The 23,874-nt window shown below is 50.8% G+C and overlaps 1 protein-coding gene across 1 annotated transcript in view; it reads left to right on the top strand.

Moving 5' to 3' along the window:
* Positions 1-21,338, top strand: part of LOC149433086 (uncharacterized) — a 33,285-nt gene extending 11,947 nt beyond the window's left edge. The window contains exons 3-4 of the mRNA XM_089664669.1: positions 17,590-17,663; positions 18,936-21,338. Coding sequence (XP_089520795.1) covers positions 17,590-17,663; positions 18,936-19,285 — 424 coding nt within the window. The 3' untranslated portion in view covers positions 19,286-21,338. The remainder of the gene's footprint in view (positions 1-17,589; positions 17,664-18,935) is intronic.
* The last annotated feature ends 2,536 nt before the right edge of the window (positions 21,339-23,874 follow it).

Here is a 23,874-nt window from a genome sequence, read left to right as displayed (position 1 = left end):
AAGTTCGAATCCCCCATTAAAACAAATGCTTAATGACTAGATTTCTGACTATGGATGCATGTCTGTGTGGGAGGTGTTGAAGGTCTGGAGAAGCAGGACTATAGGGGGACCCACCTAAAAATAAATATTCCTGAGTGGCTTCTATGGGGGTAGTGCTACATATGGATGTAGATGTATTTGTTCTCCAGAGAATCATATAATTCATGAATTACAGATGCTTGATGCCCAAATTATGCGACTCCCAGAAGGTCCAACAGCTCCACATAAATTATTCAGACCAATCACAAATGATCACCTCCACTGATCATTAAAAACTAATCAAAACTTCAAACATTTCTATTTTTTTACTCAGTTGGAGAGGAAGTCAGCAGGTTCCTCTATGGTTTCCTGGGTCACTGAGGAGAAGATCCAATTGGATGCTGATGCCCTATGTGACTCTAGCAGCCATCTTGAGCCAGGCAGAGCTTTTTTAAGGCCCTAGCTGCCAGCTTGGCACGCATTTAGCGAGCTGGCAGAGTGAAGACAGAGTGAAGAGTGAAGCTGGCAGAGTGAAGTCCCCGGTTAGTAGGGACAAAACTAATGACAGAGAAAGGTTCCTGATGAGGAGGGATAGCTTAAGGCTTGCAACTTCTCAAGATATATGACCCAAGATGGTGCCCGGAGCAGCTGAATAACCGCCAGCTCCGGCGCCCTGCACCCCATCCCCTGCCATCCGCCGCCATCCAGGCCCCTGAGCCTGCCGCCGAGGTCCCAACCAACACCCTGAAGGGGCCGGGACCCTCCGTCCCTCTGGCGGAGCTCAGACGAGCCAAAGCAGCTTGAGGCCTACCGCGGCACCCAAAGGTGCGGTGTTTCCTGCCGGCCGTGGCCTTAATCGCGGCGGGAATCGGGGCCACGGCAGGACGCCTCCACTCCTCGGAGAAGCTGCCACCATCTCCACCGGTCCTACAGACACCCGGGAGAGGTCCGCTTCCACCTCAACGTCCCAGGACACCAGGTACTCCATCAGGGGCACCCACTACCCACCAGGGGCCCAGCCGCCATCACATCACTAGCCACCAGGGACACAAAACGGGCACCCACTACCCACCAGAGACTGCAAGCCACTAGGGATCCTAGGCTACTATCCCACCAGGGACCACAAGCCCACTATCCCACCTGGGACCGCCACTATCCCACCAGGGACCCAAACAGGGGCGCCCACTACCCACCAGGAGGCGCAGCCACCATCACACCGCAAGCAACCAGGACCACAATCAGGCGTACCCACTACCCACCAGGGACTGCAAGCCACTAGGGACCCTAGGCTATTATCCCACCGGGGACCGCAAGCCCACCATCCCACCTGGGACTGCCACTATCCCTCCGGGGATCGCAAGCCCACCATCCCACCAGGGACTCAAACAGCGGCACCCACTACGCACCAGGGACTGCAAACCTCCAAGGACCCCAGGCTACTATCCCACCTGGGATCGCAAGCCCGCCACCCAACCAGGGACCACCAGCCCACCACCCCGCCCTCCGACGCGCTGTCCCTCTGGCGAAACTCGGGCGACTCCTGGCCTACCATGACCCCTGAAGCCGCGGCCTCTCCTACCAGCTGCAGCAGACCAGGAGCGTGAACCGCGAAGGGCTGAGGATCGCTGCCGCGACGCCCCGCTCTGGGTCCCGCAGACTGAAGGAAACAGCAACCACCCTCGCTGGCACAAAGAGGGCAAGCCGCCACCGGCCTGGGGAAATTACCGCTGCCACATCTCCTCCCCACCGTGCTCCACTCAACCGTGCCCCTACCCCGCACAGCCCTGAGCCCCGCACCATCCGATGGAGGCTCCCACCAATGCCTAGCTCATTCCGGACATCGGCCTGCACCAACTACTGACGCCGGCCTACACCACCTCCTGACGCCGGCCTACACCACCTCCTGACGCCGGCCTACACCACCCCCTGACGCCGGCCTACACCACCTCCTGACACCGGGCCTTCAGCACCCCTGACACCGGGCCCTCAGCACCCCCTGACACCGGGCCCTCAGCACCCCCTGACACCGGGCCCTCTACACCTCCTGCCACCGGGTCCTCTGCGCCTTCTGACGCCGGGTCCTCAGCTACTTCTGATGCCGGGCCCTCAACACCTCCCATCGCCGGGCCCTCAACACCTCCTGACGCCGGGCCCTCAACACCTCCTGACGCCGGGCCCTCATCACCTCCCGAAGCTGTGCACTCAACGCCTCCCGACGCCGGGCCTCCAGCACCCCTGACGCCGGGCCTACAACACCTCCAACCACCACGTCCCACGGCTCGTCCAGCCACCACAACAATGTGCCCACCGACGCCGTGCCACAACACCCGCGGACGCCGGCCTACAGCACCCACAGACTGCAACCAGCCAGCTGCGGTCCCAGACGCCCACCACTCCCCTCCTACGATTGGACACTGATGAACTCCGTCATGGCATAATGGACTCTCCCCATCCTCATGTCCTGACTGAAACCTCCCGCCTCTCCGACCCGATCAGCATTCTGCCCACCCTAGAATGCCACCTGCACTCCTCCTCCTCGTTCTCCTCTCCTCCATCCCCAAACTTGCCTCCCTCTACCCCTCTACTCCCCCAAAACACCTCTACATCGCACCCTCACTTCTTCCTTCCCCCCTCTACGGCTCTCACCACCTCCTCCTGATACTCCACTCCCCCACCGACCCACACGCCACCACCAACAGACCCACGCGCTCCTGCACCTCCCGTTCCCATGCCACCTTCCTCACCCTCCTTCTTCTGCTAACCGCCGGAGACATCTCCCCGAACCCTGGCCCCCCATTTCCCCACATCCACCCCTCCCCTCTCGGTTGCACTCTTGAACGCCCGTTCGGTTTTCAACAAGCTCACCTCCATCCACGACCTCTTTGTGTCCCCCTCCCTCAACCTCCTAGCGGTCACGGAAACCTGGATCCAAGCCATTAACTCCACCTCCCCTGCCGCCCTCTCCTATGGAGGCCTTGTCTGGACCCATTCACCCAGGCCGAGCGGGCGCAGAGGCGTAGGGGTTGGTATGCTCCTACCCCTGCTGAGCACCTTTCAGGTCCTCCCTAACCCCCCTCCCTATCCTTCTCCTCCTTCGAGGCCCACTGCATCCGGCTCTTCTCTCCCACCCCCCTAAGGATTGCGGTAATCTATCGGCCTCCTGGTTCCGCATCCCCCTTCCTAGAGGACTTTGCCGCCTAGCTTCCCTTCTTCCTCTCCTCCGAGCTACCGACCATCATCCTAGGCAACTTCAATATCCAGATCAACGCCAACAGCTCGGCTACTTCCCAACTCCTCCTTCTAACCTCCTCCTTCGCGCTCACACAGCACACACAGTCCTCCACCCACTCCAACGGAAACACCCTGGACCTCGTTTTCTCTCACCTCTGCACCCCCCACGACTTCACTAACACCCCCTTCCCCCTCTCTGACCACCACCTCCTCACATTCTCCATCTCCCCCTCCCTCAACTCCCCCCCCCCCGAAGGGTCTAACCATCACCCACAACCTCCGCAACCTGAACCCGACCCATCTCCACCCGGCAGCTGACCGTCTGTATGACAGTATCCTCCCTCTGTCATGCCGACCTGGCCACTACTGCGTACAACGACTCACTGTCAGCTGACCTTGACTCCCTGGCACCCCTAACCACACGTAGCATTAGACTCCGCCCGCTTCAACCCTGGCGAAACGACCACACGAAATACCTCAAACGATGCAGTCGCGTGCTGGATTGCTTCTGGCGCAACACCAGATCCCCTCACGCATTCCCCCTCTACAAAGCCACCTACCTCGCCTACACCACCTCCCTCCATGCCGCCAAGCAAGCCTATTTCATAACCCTTATCAACACCCTCTCCACCTGTCTTCGCCGGCTCTTCTCCACTTTCATATCCCTGCTCTCCCCCACCCACCTCCACCCAGCACCTCACTCACCGCCCACGAGATTGACAATCACTTCCAAAACAAGATTGACGCAATCCGTAAGGACGTTGTCAACTCACAATCCACCTCTCCAACCAGCCTCCCGCCGTCCTCCAACCCCGGAACCCTCCCCTCCCCTAACCTTATAGCCGCACTACTCCCCACTATACCCAATGCCCCGCACACCATCACCTCCCCAACACTCCACTCCTTCAGCCCAACTAACTCTGAGGAGGTCTCTAAGGTCTTCACTGAAGCCCACCTCACCACCTGCCCCCTGGACCCTATCCCCTTACAGCTCCTCTAGTCACCAACCCCCCCTCCATCATTCACTCCCTCACCCACATCTTCAATCTCTCCCTCTCCACCGGCACCTTCCCCTCCCCTCTAAAGCACGCACATATCACCCCCATACTCAAAAAACCCTCCCTTGACCCCACTAACCTTAACAACCTTAGACCCATCTCCCTCCTGCCTTTCACTTCCAAGCTCCTTGAGCGCCTGGCCTACAATCGCCTAAGCGCCCACCTCACTGATAACAACCTCCTTGACCCCCTACAGTCTGGCTTCCGTCCCCTGCACTCCACCGAAACCACCCTACTTAAAATCTCCAACGATCTCCTAACCGCCAAAGCCAATGACCACTATTCTATCCTCCTGCTCTACGACCTCTCCGTGGCTTTCGATACTGTTGACCATCCTCTCCTCCTTTCCAAACTGGCATCAGGGACGCTGCTCTCTCCTGGTTCTCCTCCTACCTTTCCCAACGCTCCTTCAGCATCACCTACAACACTGCCACCTCCCCCTCCATCCCCCTCTCTGTCGGGGTCCCCCAAGGCTCTGTCCTCAGGCCCCTCCTCTTCTCCATCTATACCTCCTCCCTTGGCAAACTTATTCACTCCCACGGCTTCAATTACTACCTCTATGCCGACGACACCCAAATTTACCTCTCCACCCCCCACCTCACCCCCTCACTCTCTGCCTGCATCGCCCACCTCCTAAACGACATATCAGACTGGATGTCCCTCCATTTCTTCAAACTTAACCTATCCAAAACCGAGCTCCTGGTCTTCCCCCCACCTGGTCTTCCTCTGAACCCGAAGATCCTTCCCTGGTCTCCAGGGGGAGCTCTGCTCACAGGAACATCCATCTGTTGCTGATGATCCTCCTGCTGAGAGCTACCAAGATCCTCCTCCTACATAAAGGAAGAGGTAGGGGGCACTACCCCCAAAAAAACAGCCTACTAAAGGAACATTCACTATTATTATTATTATTAGAGATGAGCGAAGTATTCAAAAATTCGATTCGGCTGATTCGGCGAATTCGAGGAATAAATTCGATTCGAGTCGAATATATTCGCTGCGAATTTAACTTATAAAAGGGTGATTCTAGGCTTCAGAGAGCCTTTATATTAGTGCAGAACACTGTACCTTTAATTTAAATGCCCTTGGAGTCTGCTGGGGAAGAGAAATAATACTGTCAGTCAGTATCACATGCAGATGAGTGCCGTCGATCTTAGAATCACCGCACACTTCACTCATTTGGCCAGTCACGAGGCCAAAACCAGAGTGTGGAGCCACAGTGTGGCGGTGGAGGCAGCAGCAATGGGAGGCCATACAGCACCCTATGACAAAATGATACCCACCAACAGTGTGAGGAGACCTGAAAGTGGCACATGGCAGAGTGTGGCGATGGAGACAGCAGCAATGGGAGGCCGTACAGGGACCCATGACACACTGTGGACCTGGCAGCAGCATGAGGAGGCGGTACAGGGGCCCATGGCAGATTACGGGCCTGGCAGCAGCAATGGGAGGCCATACAGCACCCTATGACAAAATGGAACCCACCAGCAGTGTGAGGAGACCTGAAAGTGGCACATGGCAGAGTGTGACGATGGAGACAGCAGCAATGGGAGGCCGTACAGGGACCCATGACACACTGTGGACCTGGCAGCAGCATGAGGAGGCGGTACAGGGGCCCATGACAGATTACGGGCCTGGCAGCAGCATGAGGAGTTGGTACGGGGGCCCATGGCAGATTACGGGCCTGGCAGCAGCAATGGGAGGCCATACATCACCCTATGACAAAATGGAACCCACCAGCAGTGTGAGGAGACCTGAAAGTGGCACATGGCAGAGTGTGGCGATGGAGACAGCAGCAATGGGAGGCCGTACAGGGACCCATGACACACTGTGGACCTGGCAGCAGCATGAGGAGGCGGTACAGGGGCCAATGGCAGATTACGGGCCTGGCAGCAGCAATGGGAGGCCCGTAATCTGCCAGCACCCTATGACAAAATGGTACCCACCAGCAGTGTGAGGAGACCTGAAAGTGGCACATGGCAGAGTGTGGCGATGGAGACAGCAGCAATGGGAGGCCGTACAGGGACCCATGAGACACTCTGGACCTGGCAGCAGCATGAGGAGGCGGTACAGGGGCCCATGACAGATTACGGGCCTGGCAGCAGCATGAGGAGTCGGTACAGGGGCCCATGGCAGATTACGGGCCTGGCAGCAGCAATGGGAGGCCATACAGCACCCTATGACAAAATGAAACCCACCAGCAGTGTGAGGAGACCTGAAAGCGGCACATGGCAGAGTGTGGCGATGGAGACAGCAGCAATGGGAGGCCGTACAGGGACCCATGACACACTGTGGACCTGGCAGCAGCATGAGGAGGCGGTACAGGGGCCCATGGCAGATTACGGGCCTGGCAGCAGCAATGGGAGGCCCGTAATCTGCCAGCACCCTATGACAAAATGGAACCCACCAGCAGTGTGAGGAGACCTGAAAGTGGCACATGGCAGAGTGTGGCGATAAAGACAGCAGCAATGGGAGGCCGTACAGGGACCCATGAGACACTCTGGACCTGGCAGCAGCATGAGGAGGCGGTACAGGGGCCAATGACAGATTACGGGCCTGGCAGCAGCATGAGGAGTCGGTACGGGGCCCATGGCAGATTACGGGCCTGGCAGCAGCAATGGGAGGCCATACAGCACCCTATGACAAAATGGAACCCACCAGCAGTGTGAGGAGACCTAAAAGTGGCACATGGCAGAGTGTGGCGATGGAGACAGCAGCAATGGGAGGCCGTACAGGGACCCATGACACACTGTGGACCTGGCAGCAGCATGAGGAGGCGGTACAGGGGCCCATGGCAGATTACGGGCCTGGCAGCAGCAATGGGAGGCCCGTAATCTGCCAGCACCCTATGACAAAATGGAACCCACCAGCAGTGTGAGGAGACCTGAAAGTGGCACATGGCAGAGTGTGGCGATGGAGACAGCAGCAATGGGAGGCCGTACAGGGACCCATGAGACACTCTGGACCTGGCAGCAGCATGAGGAGGCGGTACAGGGGCCCATGGCAGATTACGGGCCTGGCAGCAGCATGAGGAGGCGGTACGGGGGCCCATGGCAGATTACGGGCCTGGCAGCAGCAATGGGAGGCCATACAGCACCCTATGACAAAATGGAACCCACCAGCAGTGTGAGGAGACCTGAAAGTGGCACATGGCAGAGTGTGGCGATGGAGACAGCAGCAATGGGAGGCCGTACAGGGACCCATGACACACTGTGGACCTGGAAGCAGCATGAGGAGGCGGTACAGGGGCCCATGGCAGATTACGGGCCTGGCAGCAGCAATGGGAGGCCCGTAATCTGCCAGCACCCTATGACAAAATGAAACCCACCAGCAGTGTGAGGAGACCTGAAAGTGGCACATGGCAGAGTGTGGCGATGGAGACAGCAGCAATGGGAGGCCGTACAGGGACCCATGACACACTGTGGACCTGGCAGCAGCATGAGGAGGCGGTACAGGGGCCCATGGAAGATTACGGGCCTGGCAGCAGCAATGGGAGGCCCGTAATCTGCCAGCACCCTATGACAAAATGGAACCCACCAGCAGTGTGAGGAGACCTGAAAGTGGCACATGGCAGAGTGTGGCGATGGAGACAGCAGCAATGGGAGGCCGTACAGGGACCCATGACACACTGTGGACCTGGCAGCAGCATGAGGAGGCGGTACAGGGGCCCATGGCAGATTACGGGCCTGGCAGCAGCAATGGGAGGCCCGTAATCTGCCAGCACCCTATGACAAAATGAAACCCACCAGCAGTGTGAGGAGACCTGAAAGTGGCACATGGCAGAGTGTGGCGATGGAGACAGCAGCAATGGGAGGCCGTACAGGGACCCATGACACACTGTGGACCTGGCAGCAGCATGAGGAGGCGGTACAGGGGCCCATGGCAGATTAGGGGCCTGGCAGCAGCAATGGGAGGCCCGTAATCTGCCAGCACCCTATGACAAAATGGAACCCACCAGCAGTGTGAGGAGAACTGAAAGTGGTACATGTTTGGGGCATGATTCATGGCGGATTTAGTCAGTTGTGTCAGGAACTGGTGGTTTGAAATCCAGACTAATCCACGCCTGATTCATTTTCACAAACGTGAGTCTCTCCACACTTTGGGTGGACAGTCGTGTCCTCCGCGGAGTTACAATACCTTCTGCCGCACTAAACACGCGCTCCGATGCCACACTACTGGCCGGGCATGACAGCCTTTCAAGGGCAAATTCAGCTAGTTGGGGCCAAAGGTCAAGTTTCGTTGCCCAGTAGTCAAGGGGATTGTCTACCTCGGTTACCAGGGTGCTGTCCAAGTAGGCCCAAGCCTGTTGTTTGAGGTCCTGCTCCAGGTCCACCTGATGCTGCTGCTGCTGTGGCTGGTTAGTAGTTTCCTCACTGCGCTGGTGAAGAAAGCTACTCATCATCGACTGCAGACTGAAACAGCCGCTGCTGGTGGAGCTGCCACTGCTACTACCACCCCACCCCTCCCCTGCTGCCATGGCAGCGGAACGCGAGCGCACAGGGCCCACAGTGTCTGAGGATGGACGTTGGCGCAGAAAGGCAGAGACCAACTGACTACATAGGTGGTTTTTATAGTACTTTATTTTGGCCTCCCTCTCAGCAGGTGTGAAAAAGGCCACCATTTTTGAACGGTAGCGAGGGTCCAACAAGGTGGACAGCCAAAAGTCATCCCTCTGTCTGATGGTTATTATTCGGCTGTCGCTACGCAAGCAACCGAGCATGCTATGGGCCATTTGTGGCAAGGAATGCGAGGGACTCCCTGCCTCCATCTCCACAGCATACTGCCACGGTGCGTCTGGGTCCTCTGTCTCCTCCTCCTCCTCTACCAGATGCTCCTGCTCCTCCACTCCTGTCCGCTGAGTGGAAAAACCACCCATTTCACTCAATAATTCCTGAGCACCAATGTCCTCCTCTACCTCCTCCTCTTCTTCCTGTCCTGCCCCCACAGGGGTCATGTGGCGTTGAGATCTGTGCGCCACGTCTACCGCACCCTGACCAGCCATTGTTAACAGCATTTAACTGAGGCTGAGGACACGGCGGAAGAAGAGGTGGTAGAGGCGGACATCTTTGCTGGACCAAGGACGTGCAAACGTGGAGGCAAAAGCGGCGTGACATGTCCAAGTTGCTGGTGCGGCTTTGCCGGCACCACGTTCACCCAGTGGGCCGTAAATGACATGCACTGTCCCTGACCGTAGTTACAGCTCCACACGTCGGCGCTGCCGTGCACTTTGGCAGAGACCGACATGCTCAAAGACTGGCCCACCATCTCTTCTACATGTGAATGCAGGGCTGGCACTGCCTTTTTGGCGAAGAAATGCCGGCTTGGCACTCTCCACCGCGGCGCGGCACAAGCCATCATTTCTCGGAAAGGTGCTGAGTCCACCACTTGGAAAGGGAGGGACTGCAGCACCAGCAACTTGGACAGGAGGACGTTCAGCTTCTGCACCGTCGGGTGCGTGCTCGCAAACTGTTGTCTCTTGGAAACGGATTCCAAGAAAGACTGCTGACGGAATCCGTGAAGAGGAATAGCAGGAGAAGGAGCATCTGAACAAGCGGAAGATGCCAACGAGCGACAACTCCCCTCAGCAGAGGTGTTGGAGCCTTGACTGGCTGATAGAGGGCGATTGACGTCGGGTGATGGAGCAAGTAACGGAGCGGGTGATGGAGCGGGGGCTGGGGCAGGCAGAACCGCCGTATCTTTATCATGGTTTTCCCAGGCCACCGAATGGCGATGCTGCATATGCTGACGCAACGCTGTAGTCCCAACATGGGCCCCCTGGCCACGCTTGACTTTCTGGCCACATAGTCGACATACGGCTACGTTTACTTCCTTGGGCGGCTTGACGAAAAATTGCCACACCGCCGAGTTGGAAACTTTGCCCCCGCTACTCCTCACTGGCTGACTGCTACTTCCTCCGTGCACACCGGCACCACTACCCGGCCGTGGTGGTAGGCTGCAGTGGAGCTGGTGCTCTACTCCGTGGCCGTTTGCCTCCACTGACACTGCTGCGACCCTGCTGCCTCCTGGGCAACCCACCGACTGTTTTGCTCGCTGCCAAGCTGGCACCCTCTTCTCTTGATGATGCGGAAGCAATAGCCTGATGACGACGAGGCTGCCAAGTGCGATCAGCCTCATCATCATCAATTAGGGTCTCCGCCTCACTACTAGCCCCCTCGGCTGCGTGTGGGTCAGGAGACAGACCTGTCTCTAGACCGGCTACCGAGCCACTCTCCTCGCCAGTACTTCTTCACCTGGCTGCTGAAGAGGCGGATGTCTCCCCCCGTTCCTGACCACCCTCTGTTAGCTCTTCCTCACTGTACAGTGGGGCTGAGCCCACAGCATGCGATACTTCGCTTGGTGAGGGAACACCAAAGGACAGGGGCAGGTCGAGGACACGTGATTTCAGTGGGCTTGCTCCCGGGCCATGCCAACTAACGGTTGTGTCTGACGTACCCACCGACCGTTGGCTGTAGGTGTCAGAGGTGACCTGGGAAGAGGAAGACGACCGAGCCAACCAATCGATGACGGCAGGGTTGTCGGTGGAGACACGACCGCTGGATGACACCGGGAGCACTGGCCTCTGGCTGCGATTAGTGCTGCCTCGACCCCTTCCTCTGCTGCCACGTCTGCTCGCTCCTAAAACATTGCCTCCTCTGCCACTCCTCTGCGTGTTGTCTGACATACTCTTTAATTCTATAAGCACCCAAAAAATAACGTAACGATTCTGTGTCCCTGAGTAACAATTCTGTGTCCCTGAGTAACAATTCTGTGTCCCTGAGTAACAATGAGTAACAATTCTGTGTCCCTCAGTAACAATTCTGTTTCCCTGAGTAACAATTCTGTGTCCCTGAGTAACAATGAGTAACAATTCTGTGTCCCTCAGTAACAATTATGTGTCCCTGAGTAACAATTCTGTGTCCCTGAGTAACAATTCTGTGTCTGTCCCTGAGTAACAATTCTGTGTCCCTCAGTAACGATTCTGTGTCCCTCAGTAACAATTATGTGTCCCTGAGTAACAATTCTGTGTCTGTCCCTGAGTAACAATTCTGTGTCCCTGAGTAACAATTCTGTGTCCCTCAGTAACGATTCTGTGTCCCTCAGTAACAATTCTGTGTCCCTGAGTAACAATTCTGTGTCCCTGTGTAACAATTCTGTGTCCCTGAGTAACAATTCTGTGTCTTTCCCTGAGTAACAATTCTGTGTCCCTGAGTAACGATTCTGTGTCCCTCAGTATCAATTCTGTGTCCCTGAGTAACAATTCTGTGTCCCTCAGTAACGATTCTGTGTCCCTCAGTAACGATTCTGTGTCCCTCAGTAACAATTCTGTGTCCCTGAGTAACAATTCTGTGTCTGTCCCTGAGTAACAATTCTGTGTCCCTGAGTAACAATTCTGTGTCCCTGAGTAACAATTCTGTGTCTGTCCCTGAGTAACAATTCTGTGTCCTTGAGTAACAATTCTGTGTCCCTGAGTAACAATTCTGTGTCCCTGAGTAACAATGAGTAACAATTCTGTGTCCCTCAGTAATAATTCTGTGTCCCTGAGTAACAATTCTGTGTCTGTCCCTGAGTAACAATTCTGTGTCCCTGAGTAACAATTCTGTGTCCCTGAGTAACAATGAGTAACAATTCTGTGTCCCTCAGTAACAATTCTGTGTCCCTGAGTAACAATTCTGTGTCCCTGAGTAACAATTCTGTGTCTGTCCCTGAGTAACAATTCTGTGTCCCTCAGTAACGATTCTGTGTCCCTCAGTAACAATTCTGTGTCCCTGAGTAACAATTCTGTGTCTGTCCCTGAGTAACAATTCTGTGTCCCTGAGTAACAATTCTGTGTCCCTGAGTAACAATGAGTAACAATTCTGTGTCCCTCAGTAACAATTCTGTTTCCCTGAGTAACAATTCTGTGTCCCTGAGTAACAATGAGTAACAATTCTGTGTCCCTCAGTAACAATTATGTGTCCCTGAGTAACAATTCTGTGTCCCTGAGTAACAATTCTGTGTCTGTCCCTGAGTAACAATTCTGTGTCCCTCAGTAACGATTCTGTGTCCCTCAGTAACAATTCTGTGTCCCTGAGTAACAATTCTGTGTCTGTCCCTGAGTAACAATTCTGTGTCCCTGAGTAACAATTCTGTGTCCCTCAGTAACGATTCTGTGTCCCTCAGTAACAATTCTGTGTCCCTGAGTAACAATTCTGTGTCCCTGTGTAACAATTCTGTGTCCCTGAGTAACAATTCTGTGTCTTTCCCTGAGTAACAATTCTGTGTCCCTGAGTAACGATTCTGTGTCCCTCAGTATCAATTCTGTGTCCCTGAGTAACAATTCTGTGTCCCTCAGTAACGATTCTGTGTCCCTCAGTAACGATTCTGTGTCCCTCAGTAACAATTCTGTGTCCCTGAGTAACAATTCTGTGTCTGTCCCTGAGTAACAATTCTGTGTCCCTGAGTAACAATTCTGTGTCCCTGAGTAACAATTCTGTGTCTGTCCCTGAGTAACAATTCTGTGTCCTTGAGTAACAATTCTGTGTCCCTGAGTAACAATTCTGTGTCCCTGAGTAACAATGAGTAACAATTCTGTGTCCCTCAGTAATAATTCTGTGTCCCTGAGTAACAATTCTGTGTCTGTCCCTGAGTAACAATTCTGTGTCCCTGAGTAACAATTCTGTGTCCCTGAGTAACAATGAGTAACAATTCTGTGTCCCTCAGTAACAATTCTGTGTCCCTGAGTAACAATTCTGTGTCCCTGAGTAACAATTCTGTGTCTGTCCCTGAGTAACAATTCTGTGTCCCTCAGTAACGATTCTGTGTCCCTCAGTAACAATTCTGTGTCCCTCTGTAACAATTCTGTGTCTGTCCCTGAGTAACAATTCTGTGTCCCTGAGTAACAATTATGTGTCCCTGAGTAACAATTCTGTGTCTGTCCCTGAGTAACAATTCTGTGTCCTTGAGTAACAATTCTGTGTCCCTGAGTAACAATTCTGTGTCCCTGAGTAACAATGAGTAACAATTCTGTGTCCCTCAGTAACAATTCTGTGTCCCTGAGTAACAATTCTGTGTCCCTGAGTAACAATGAGTAACAATTCTGTGTTCCTCAGTAACAATTCTGTGTCCCTGAGTAACAATTCTGTGTCCCTGAGTAACAATTTTGTGTGTGTCCCTGAGTAACAATTCTGTGTCCCTCAGTAACGATTCTGTGTCCCTCAGTAACAATTCTGTGTCCCTGAGTAACAATTCTGTGTCTGTCCCTGAGTAACAATTCTGTGTCCCTGAGTAACAATTCTGTGTCCCTCAGTAACGATTCTGTGTCCCTCAGTAACGATTCTGTGTCCCTGAGTAACAATTCTGTGTCCCTGAGTAACAATTCTGTGTCCCTGAGTAACAATTCTGTGTCTGTCCCTGAGTAACAATTCTGTGTCCCTCAGTAACGATTCTGTGTCCCTCAGTAACAATTCTGTGTCCCTGAGTAACAATTATGTGTCTGTCCCTGAGTAACAATTCTGTGTCCCTCAGTAACGATTCTGTGTCCCTGAGTAACAATTCTGTGTCTGTCCCTGAGTAACAATTCTGTGTCCCTGAGTAACAATTCTGTGTCCCTGAGTAACAATTCTGTGTCTGTCCCTGAGTAACAATTCTGTGTCCCTCAGTAACGATTCTGTGTCCCTGAGTAACAATTCTGTGTCCCTGAGTAACAATTCTGTGTCTGTCCCTGAGTAACAATTCTGTGTCCCTGAGTAACAATTCTGTGTCCCTGAGTAACAATTCTGTGTCTGTCCCTGAGTAACAATTCTGTGTCCCTGAGTAACGATTCTGTGTCCCTGAGTAACGATTGTGTGTCCCTGAGTAACGATTGTGTGTCCCTGAGTAACGATTGTGTGTCCCTAAGTAACGGTTCTGTGTCCCTGAGTAACGATTCTGTGGCCCTAAAGTCTCTGTGGCCCTAACTCTGTCCCTTCATACAGACAGGTCTGTCTCTCTTGAATGACCGGAGGCTAATGGAGAATTCTAAGATGGCCGCGATTTGTAGCTCCACCATTACACAGTGCTGGCTGGCTGCTGATTGGCTAATGCGATCACATGTCATGAATGAATGCATTATGGGTCAGCGCGCCTTGTCTGCGCCTTCCCAGAGATCCCCGCTCCGCCGCCACACATGTCGCCGCCATTTTTGGGAAAATTTTGATTCGCGCATCCGAAGTTGGCTAATCTTCGGATTCGTCGTGAATCGAATATTTCCCAATATTCGAAACGAATTCCACTTCGCCATGTTCGATTCGCTCATCTCTAATTATTATTATACAGGATTTATGGTGCCAACAGTTTGCTCAGCACTTTACAATACAAGGGAGACAATACAATTACAATACATTTCAGTACAGAAGGAATAGGAGGGCCCGGATCGTGGAGCTTACAATCTAAAGGAAGGGGGAGGTGATACAAAAGGTGATAGCTGCGGGGGATGATCTGGTGGAGGTGATTCAAGTACAGTTATTAGGTGGAGGTGGGGTAGCCTTCCCTGAAAAAGTGAGTTTTCAAAGGTCGTCTAAAGGCAGACAGGGTGGGGGCTGACCCGACATGCTGTGGTAGGGAGTTCCAGAGGATGGGGGAGGCTCTAGAGAAGTCCTGGAGGTGAGTGAGGGAGGAGGGAGCTAGAGAGGAGGATATCATGGGAGGAGCGGAGTGGGCGATTTGGGTGATATCTGTGGATGAGGTTGGCGATGTAGCCGGGGCAGTGTTGTGGATGGCTTTGAAAGCTGTGGTTAGTATTTTGAATTTTATATGTTGGGTTAGTGGAAGACAATGAAGGGATTGCTAGAGAGGGGCAGCAGTCTCTGATCGGTTGGTAAGGTGTATGAGTCTAGCGGTGGTCGCTGATCGGTTGGTAAGGTGTATGAGTCTAGCGGTGGTCGCTGATCGGTTGGTAAGGTGTATGAGTCTAGCGGCAGTCTCTGGTCGGTCGGTAAGGTGTATGAGTCTAGCAGCAGTCGTTGATCGGTTGGTAAGGTGTATGAGTCTAGCGGCAGTCGCTGATCGGTCGGTAAGGTGTATGAGTCTAGCGGCAGTCCCTGATCGGTTGGTAAGGTGTATGAGTCTAGCAGCAGTCCCTGATCGGTTGGTAAGGTGTATGAGTCTAGCAGCAGTCGTTGATCGGTTGGTAAGGTGTATGAGTCTAGCGGCAGTCGCTGATCGGTCGGTAAGGTGGATGAGTCTAGCGGCAGTCGCTGATCGGTCGGTAAGGTGGATGAGTCTAGCAGCAGTCACTGATCGGTTGGTAAGATGTATGAATCTAGCAGCTGTCGCTGATCGGTCGGTAAGGTGTATGAGTCTAGCGGCAGTCTCTGATCGGTTGGTAAGGTGTATGAGTCTAGCGGCAGTCTCTGATCGGTTGGTAAGGTGTATGAGTCTAGCAGCAGTCGCTGATCGGTTGGTAAGGTGTATGAGTCTAGCGGCAGTCGCTGATCGGTTGGTAAGGTGTATGAGTCTAGCGGCAGTCGCTGATCGGTTGGTAAGGTGTATGAGTCTAGCGACAGTCGCTGATCGGTTGGTAAGGTGTATGAGTCTAGCGGCAGCCTCTGATTGGTTGGTAAGGTGTATGAGTCTAGCAGCAGTCTCTGATTGGTTGGTAAGGTGTATGAGTCTAGCAGCAGTCTCTGATTGGTTGGTAAGGTGTATGAGTCTAGCAGCAGTCTCTGATTGGTTGGTAAGGTGCATGAGTCTAGCAGCAGTCTCTGATTGGTTGGTAAGGTGCATGAGTCTAGCGGCAGTCTCTGATTTCTTGGTAAGGTGGAAGGCTCTAGCGGCAGCATTCATAACAGACTGAAGGGGGGATAGCCTGTGTAACAGTAGACCAGTGAGGAGGGAGTATTATTATTATTATTATACAGTATTTATATAGCGCCAACAGTTCACTCAGCGTTGTACATTATAATGGGAGACAATACATGAGACAGTACAATAACAATACAATGCAATACAAGAGGGGTTTGAGGGCCCTGATCCTTGAAGCTTACAATCTAGGAGGGAGGGGATAGTGGTACAGGAGGAATAGCTGTGGGGGATGGAGTGGTAGGAGGAGTGGAGGAGATTGGCAATAAGCAGAGGGCGGGGTAGGCTTCCCTGAAGAGATGGGTTTTCAGGGTGCGCGTAAAGGAGAGGAGAGTAGGTGATAGTCTGATGGATTGGGGTAGGGAGTTCCATAGGATGGGTGATGCCCTGGAGAAGTCCTGGAGACAGGCATTGGAGGAGGAGACCAGGGAACTAGAGAGTAGGAGGTCTTGTGATGAGTGGAGAGTACGTTTTGGGTGGTATTTGGATATCAGGTCGGTGATGTAGTTTGGGGCAGAGTTATGGACAGCTTTGTACGTCAATGTTAGCATTTTGAATTTTATGCGTTAGGTAATTGGAGGCCAGTGGAGGGATTGGCAGAGGGGGGTGGCAGAAACGGAGCGGTTGGTAAGGTGGATGAGTCTGGCCTCCATATTCAGGATTGACTGAAGCGGGGATAGTCTGTGGTGAGACAGGCCAGTGAGGAGGGAGTTGCAGTAGTTGAGTCGTGATATGATGAGGGAGTGAATGAGCTGTTTAGTGGTTTCTGGGGTTAGGAACGGACGTATCTTGGAGATGTTGCGGAGGTGGAGTCTGCACGAGTTTGTCAGCGATTGGACTTGGGGCTGGAAGGACAAATTGGAGTCTAGGATGACACCTAGGACTTTGGCTTGCGGGATGGGACTGATGGTGGCGTTGTTGGTCGTGATTGAGAGGGTGGGGATGGGGGGGATGTGGGCTGGGGAGAAAACTAGGAGCTCGGTTTTGGAGAGATTTAGTTTGAGGAAGTGGAGTGACATCCAGTCTGATATGTCATTCAGAAGTCTTGTGATTCGGGCGGAGACCGAGGGGGTGAGGTGAGGGGTAGAGAGGTAGATTTGCGTGTCGTCGGCATAGAGGTGGTAGTTGAAGCCATGGGAGTGTATGAGTTGGCCAAGGGAGGAGGTGTAGATGGAGAAGAGAAGGGGCCCGAGGACAGAACTTTGGGGGACCCCAATGGAGAGGGGGAGTGAGGGGGAGGTGGCAGCATTGTAGGTAACACTGAAGGAGAGTAAATAAAGGGAAACTCCAACTTCCACATGCCTACATGCTGGTGTCAGTGAGAGGCTGAAGGGGCTATTATGGAGGATTTGTAAAACAATAAAAAGAATCAAATGTAACCTTTCTCTTTGAATTTGTATTATGTGAGACAACTTCTATTGCACATATTATATTTGCTGCAGTGTACAAATGTATCTCTTTCCTTCAGCGTGACAATGATCAATAAGAAATGCGATATCCCTAAACTGAGGACTATATTGCAGAATGCCGAAAAACTGACAGGTACTCACATATATCTCACATGTATATACTTGGCAGAGTCTGATTTCTTTGTAGGAGGCAAGAGGTGTTGTTTCTGCTCAACTGGAAACCGGCATAGTGATTCATATGTACTGTAGCTTCTAGTAGAATGTCCCTAACTTTTACCAAGTTCCTGCAGAGATACATGTGCTCAGCTCAAGAATGATTGGAACCCCTCATAATAGGCACAGCAGGTGTACAGACTCAGGAACTCAACACAGGGATGGTGGGAACCCCTCATAATGGGCACAGTGAATGTACAGACCTGGGAACTCAGCACAGGCATGGTGGGAACCCCTCATAATGGGCACAGTGGGCGTACAGACTCAGAAACTTAACACAGGGCTGGTGGGAACCCCTCATAATAGGCACATCAGGTGTACAGACCCAAAAACTCATCACAGGGATGGTGGGAACCCCTCATAATGGACACAGCGGATGTATAGAGCTGGGAAGTCAGCACAGGGATGGTGGGAACCCCTCATAATGGGCACAGCAGGTGCGCAGACTCGGGAACTCAACACAGGGATGATGGGAACCCTTATAATGGGCACACCGGGTGTACAGACCTTGGAACTCAGCACAGGGATGGTGGGAAGCCCTCATAATTGCCACATCAGGTATGCAGACACAGGAAATCAGTGTAGGGATGGTGAGAAGCCCCCATTATGGGCAAAACAGGTGAACAGAGTTTGAACCTCAGCAGAAGGATGGTGGTAACCCCTCATAATGGGCACCACAGGTGTACAGACCCAGGAACTCAGCACAGGGACGGTGGGAACCCCTTATAATGGACACAGAAGGCATACAGACCCAGGAACTCAACACAGGCATGGAAGGAACCCCTCATAATGGGCAAATCGGGAACTCAGCACAGGCATGTTGGGAACCCCTCATAATGGGCAGAGCTGGTGTACAGACCTGGGAACTCAGCACAGGGATGGTAGGAACCCCTCATAATGAGCACAGCGGGTGTACAGACTCGGGAAGTGAGTGCAGAGATCTCACCAATGCAGCCCCTAGCATTTAGAACAAAATTTCAGCTATGTTATCTTTTCAACATGTACAAAACAGTGAGCTATCCATTAGAGGCAGACTGTTCCTGTAATTCCGTTGGGTGTAGTCCTTTCCATTTCAGTAAAAGCAGATTGTTGGTGAGCAGTGCCGGCTGTATGGGGAATGTACAATGTGTTGTTCTGCCCAGCAGAGTTCTATGCAGGACCCTAAAAATCCAAATTCTATTTTTCTTCCCAGGAATCAAACCATTTGTGGTTCTGACATATAAATCTACGGGGAGATTGACTGAAATAAAACACATATTCCAGGATATGGGAATAAATTACATATTCGAGGTGGAGAATTACACTCAGGAGGAACACAATAAAGTGCGAGCCACCCATGAGGAGATCCTGAGGTTCCTCTATGAAGTTCTGAAGGATGTTGCATGGCGCATGGAGGAGTTGAGAAATCCCATACAAGAGAGGGATGATCGCAAGATATTTCTATTGAATTTTTCACATGACAGAGAGATGGAGATAAAGATAAACCAGGAAAGGCAACAAGCCCAGCAAGAGGCAGACAATACGCGATGCTCAATATTGTGAGTCACAGATGGAGCAAGGAGACCACATCTGGGCATTAAGTTATGATCAACAATGATGTACGGTTACGTAGTGGGAGATAGATTTAGGAAAGATCAAAAAATTTTGTCAAATATGATTTTGAGGTGAAATTGAAGATTTCCTGTTCACTTAACTTGCTTTCTAATTTATAAAAAAAATAAATAAACAGCGCGGAAAGCAAATAATACACGTCCCAAATGCTTATAAATGTGCTAAAATATACGTCAAGTGCAAAAAATGTACAGTTGTGTTCAAAATAATAGCAGTGTGTTGAAAAAAGTGACTAAAGCTGAAAATCCTTCTAACAGCTTTTATTTCCATCCACACAAATGCATTGGGAACACGACACATTCTATTCCAAATCAAAACATGAAGAAAAATACATCAAATTTGTATTGTTCCTCTAAAAAAAATGGAAGAAAAGTGAATATTAGACGGTTCAAAAAAATGGCCGTGTTTGTATTCTCCTTTACAAACTCAAACATTCACTATATAAACTGAGAAATGTTTGAAGATTTTGTTTTCCTTTGAATGACTTCATGAATATTTGGTTGTAGTCGCACTGTTTCTGAGAACTGCTGTACATCTGTGTTGCATGGAGTCCCCCAACTTCTGGCCCCTGTGATCAGGTATTCCAGCCCAGGATGATTGGACCACATTCCACAGTTCTTCTCTATTTCTTGGTTTTGCCTCAGAAACTGCATTTTTGATGTCACCCCACAAGTTTTCTATTGGATGAAGATCCGGGGATTGGGCTGGCCACTCCATAACGTCCATCTTGTTGGTCTGGAACCAAGATGTTGCACGTTTACTGGTGTGTTTGGGGTCGTTGTCTTGTTGGAACACCCATTTCAAGGGCATTTCCTCTTCTGCATAAGGCAGCATGACCTCTTCAAGTATTCTGATGTATTCAAACTGATCCATGATCCCTGGTATGCGATAAATAGGCCCAACACCGTAGTATGAGAAACATCCCCATATCATGATGCTTGCACCACAATGCTTCACGGTCTTCACAGTGTACTGTGGCTTGAATTCAGTGTTTGGGGGTCGTCTGACAAACTGTCTCCGCCCACTAGACCCAAAAAGAACAATCTTACTTCCATCAGTCCACAAAATGTTGCGCCATTTCTCTTTAGGCCGGTCAATGTGCTCTTTGGCAGATTGTAACCTCTTCAGCACATGTCTTTTTCCCAACAGTGGGACTTTGCGGGGACTTCTTGCAGATAGCTTGGCTTCACATCGGCGTCTTCTAATTGTAACAGTCCTCACAGGGAACGTCACACCTTCTTTCATCTTCCTGGAGCTGATTGTTGGCTGAGTCCGCCCCATTTTGGCTATTCTTCTATCCATTCCAATGGTAGTTTTTCGCTTTCTTCCACGTCTTTCAGGTTTTGGTTGCCATTTTAAAGCATTTGCCATCATTTTAGCTGAGCAGCCGATCATTTTCTGCACTTCTTTATATGTTTTCCCCTCTCCAATCAACTTTTTAATCAAAGTACGCTGTTCTTCTGAACAATGTCTGGACCCATTTTCCTCAGGATTTCAGAGAGAAATGCACTGTAACCAGCATGTCCAACATTTGCTGCCTTCCTTCCTTAAATAAGGGCAATAATTGCCACCTGTTTATCAAAGAATGAATGACCTCACTAATAGAACTCCACACTGCGATTATTGTGAACACGCCCCTTTCAATGAGTGATTCAATGACACAGAATCAGCAGCATGCATGTCATGACTGTTGGGTCTGTTGGATTTCTATTACTCTACTACACCTGCTAGGAAATTATTTGCCATGTAGAAATATCATTTCCACCAAAAACAGTGATTGATCCGGTTAGTGATGTCTGACTGATATTATTTTGAACACAACTGTATATCAAACTCCAAAACTGAGCATGTGTCCTACAAAAGTCAAATTGGGAGGACTAAAAAAGGGGGTGTAAAAAAAAATGTTTGTTGTTGCTTTCTAACGTATCCTAGCAGCACTGCATGGAAATTTGTTTAAACCTGAATAAAAAAAATGTTATTGAAATGCTGTATATTCCTCATTAGTCGCAAAGGATATAAATCCACTTAGTATGCAACAAAAGCTTTTACAAATAAAACAAGTTACTTTTTCAAATTCCATTTCTTAAATCAGTAATAAAATAGAGCAATACACAGGGACAGAGAATGTATTAAAATTTACTATTCTTGAAAAATATATTGGAACGAAAAAATATTATATATAAAGTATATATATTATACATGACATCTCACACATAAAGAGCGGATGATACCAAGATTATTGAGATGCAGCCATTTTTAAAGAAAACATATTGAAGGAAAGGAGAACATATACGTTGAGAAGATCTGCCTTAAAACATTGAACAAAAAGTCTCCCTATATGTCGTCTGATCTGGGTATGTGTGGGCAAAGAAAGACAGTCATACATCTTTGCAATATTTGCACATTGTATGGACATAGCAAAGTTATCAGCTCCTTAATATGTTATATACTAATAATAATAATAACAAAATAAGCAAACAATGTGGCCAGGCAGTGGGGACACTGACTACAATTCTAGGATGCATCACTAGAGGGGTCTCTGGCAGGAGGAAGGAGGTCCTGATTCCTCTATATAGATCCTATCACTAGAGGGGTCACCGGCAGGAGGAAGGAGGTCCTGATTCCTCTATATAGATCTTTATATCACTAGAGAGGTCACCAGCAGGAGGAAGGAGGACCTGATTCCTCTATATAGATCTTTATATCACTAGAGAGGTCACCGGCAGGAGGAAGGAGGACCTGATTTCTCTATATAGATCTTTATATCACTAGAGGGGTCACCGGCAGGAGGAAGGAGGTCACAATTCTTCTATATAGATCTTCATATCACTAGAGGGGTCACCGGCAGGAGGAAGGAGGTCCTGATTCCTCTATATAGATATTTATATCACTAGAGGGGTCACCAACAAGAGGAAGGAGGTCCTGATTCCTCTATAGAGATCTTTATATCATTAGAGGGGTCACCGGCAGGAGGAAGGAGGTCCTGATTCCTCTATATAGATCTGTATATCACTAGAGGGGTCACCGGCAGGAGGAAGGAGGACCTGATTCCTCTATATAGATCTTTATATCATTAGAGGGGTCACCGACAGGAGGAAGGAGGTCCTGATTCCTCTATATAGATCTTCATATCACTAGAGGGGTCACCGGCAGGAGGAAGGAGGTCCTGATTCCTCTATATAGATCTTTATATCACTAGAGGGGTCACCAACAAGAGGAAGGAGGTCCTGATTCCTCTATATAGATCTTTATATCACTAGAGGGGTCTCCGGCAGGAGGAAGGAGGTCCTGATTCCTCTATATAGATCCTATCACTGGAGGGGTCACCGGCAGGAGGAAGGAGGTCCTTATTCCTCTATATAGATCTTTATATCACTAGAGGGGTCACCAACAAGAGGAAGGAGGTCCTGATTCCTCTATAGAGATCTTTATATCATTAGAGGGGTCACCGGCAGGAGGAAGGAGGTCCTGATTCCTCTATATAGATCTTTATATCACTAGAGGGGTCACCAGCAGGAGGAAGGAGGTCCTGATTCCTCTATATAGATCTTTATATCATTAGAGGGGTCACCGGCAGGAGGAAGGAGGTCCTGATTCCTCTATATAGATATTTATATCACTAGAGGGGTCACCGGCAGGAGGTCCTGATTCCTCTATATAGATCCTATCGCTAGAGGGGTCACCGGCAGGAGGAAGGAGGTCCTGATTCCTCTATATATCACTAGAGGGGTCACCGGCAGGAGGAAGGAGGACCTGATTTCTCTATATAGATCTTTATATCACTAGAGGGGTCACCGGCAGGAGGAAGGAGGTCACGATTCTTCTATATAGATCTTCATATCACTAGAGGGGTCACCGGCAGGAGGAAGGAGGTCCTGATTCCTCTATATAGATCTTTATATCACTAGAGGGGTCACCAACAAGAGGAAGGAGGTCCTTATTCCTCTATATAGATCTTTATATCACTAGAGAGGTCACCGGCAGGAGGAAGGAGGTCCTGATTCCTCTATATAGATCCTATCACTAGAGGGGTCACCGGCAGGAGGAAGGAGGTCCTGATTCCTCTATAGAGATCTTTATATCATTAGAGGGGTCACGGCAGGAGGAAGGAGGTCCTGATTCCTCTATATAGATCTGTATATCACTAGAGGGGTCACCGGCAGGAGGAAGGAGGTCCTGATTCTTCTATATAGATCCTATCGCTAGAGGGGTCACCGGCAGGAGGAAGGAGGTCCTGATTCCTCTATATAGATCTTTATATCACTAGAGGGGTCACCGGCAGGAGGAAGGAGGTCCTGATTCCTCTATATAGATCTTTATATCACTAGAGGGGTCACTGGCAGGAGGAAGGAGGTCCTGATTACCCTATACAGATCTTTAGTTAGACCTCATTTAGAATACTGTGTTCGGTTATTGAGGTCTCACTTACAAAAAGATATTGATAACATAGAACAAGTCCAGAGACAAAAATGGTGAAAGGTCTGGGGGGATAAAACATATCAAGAGCGACTTCAGAAACT

This window comes from Staurois parvus, unplaced genomic scaffold (genome assembly GCF_062004578.1).
Source record: "Staurois parvus isolate SC_StPar_1 unplaced genomic scaffold, SC_StPar_1.0 ptg001980l, whole genome shotgun sequence".
Taxonomy (NCBI): Eukaryota; Metazoa; Chordata; class Amphibia; order Anura; family Ranidae; genus Staurois; species Staurois parvus.
The sequence above is the reverse complement of the archived record's forward strand: the minus strand, read 5'-3'. Positions and strand labels throughout refer to the sequence as shown.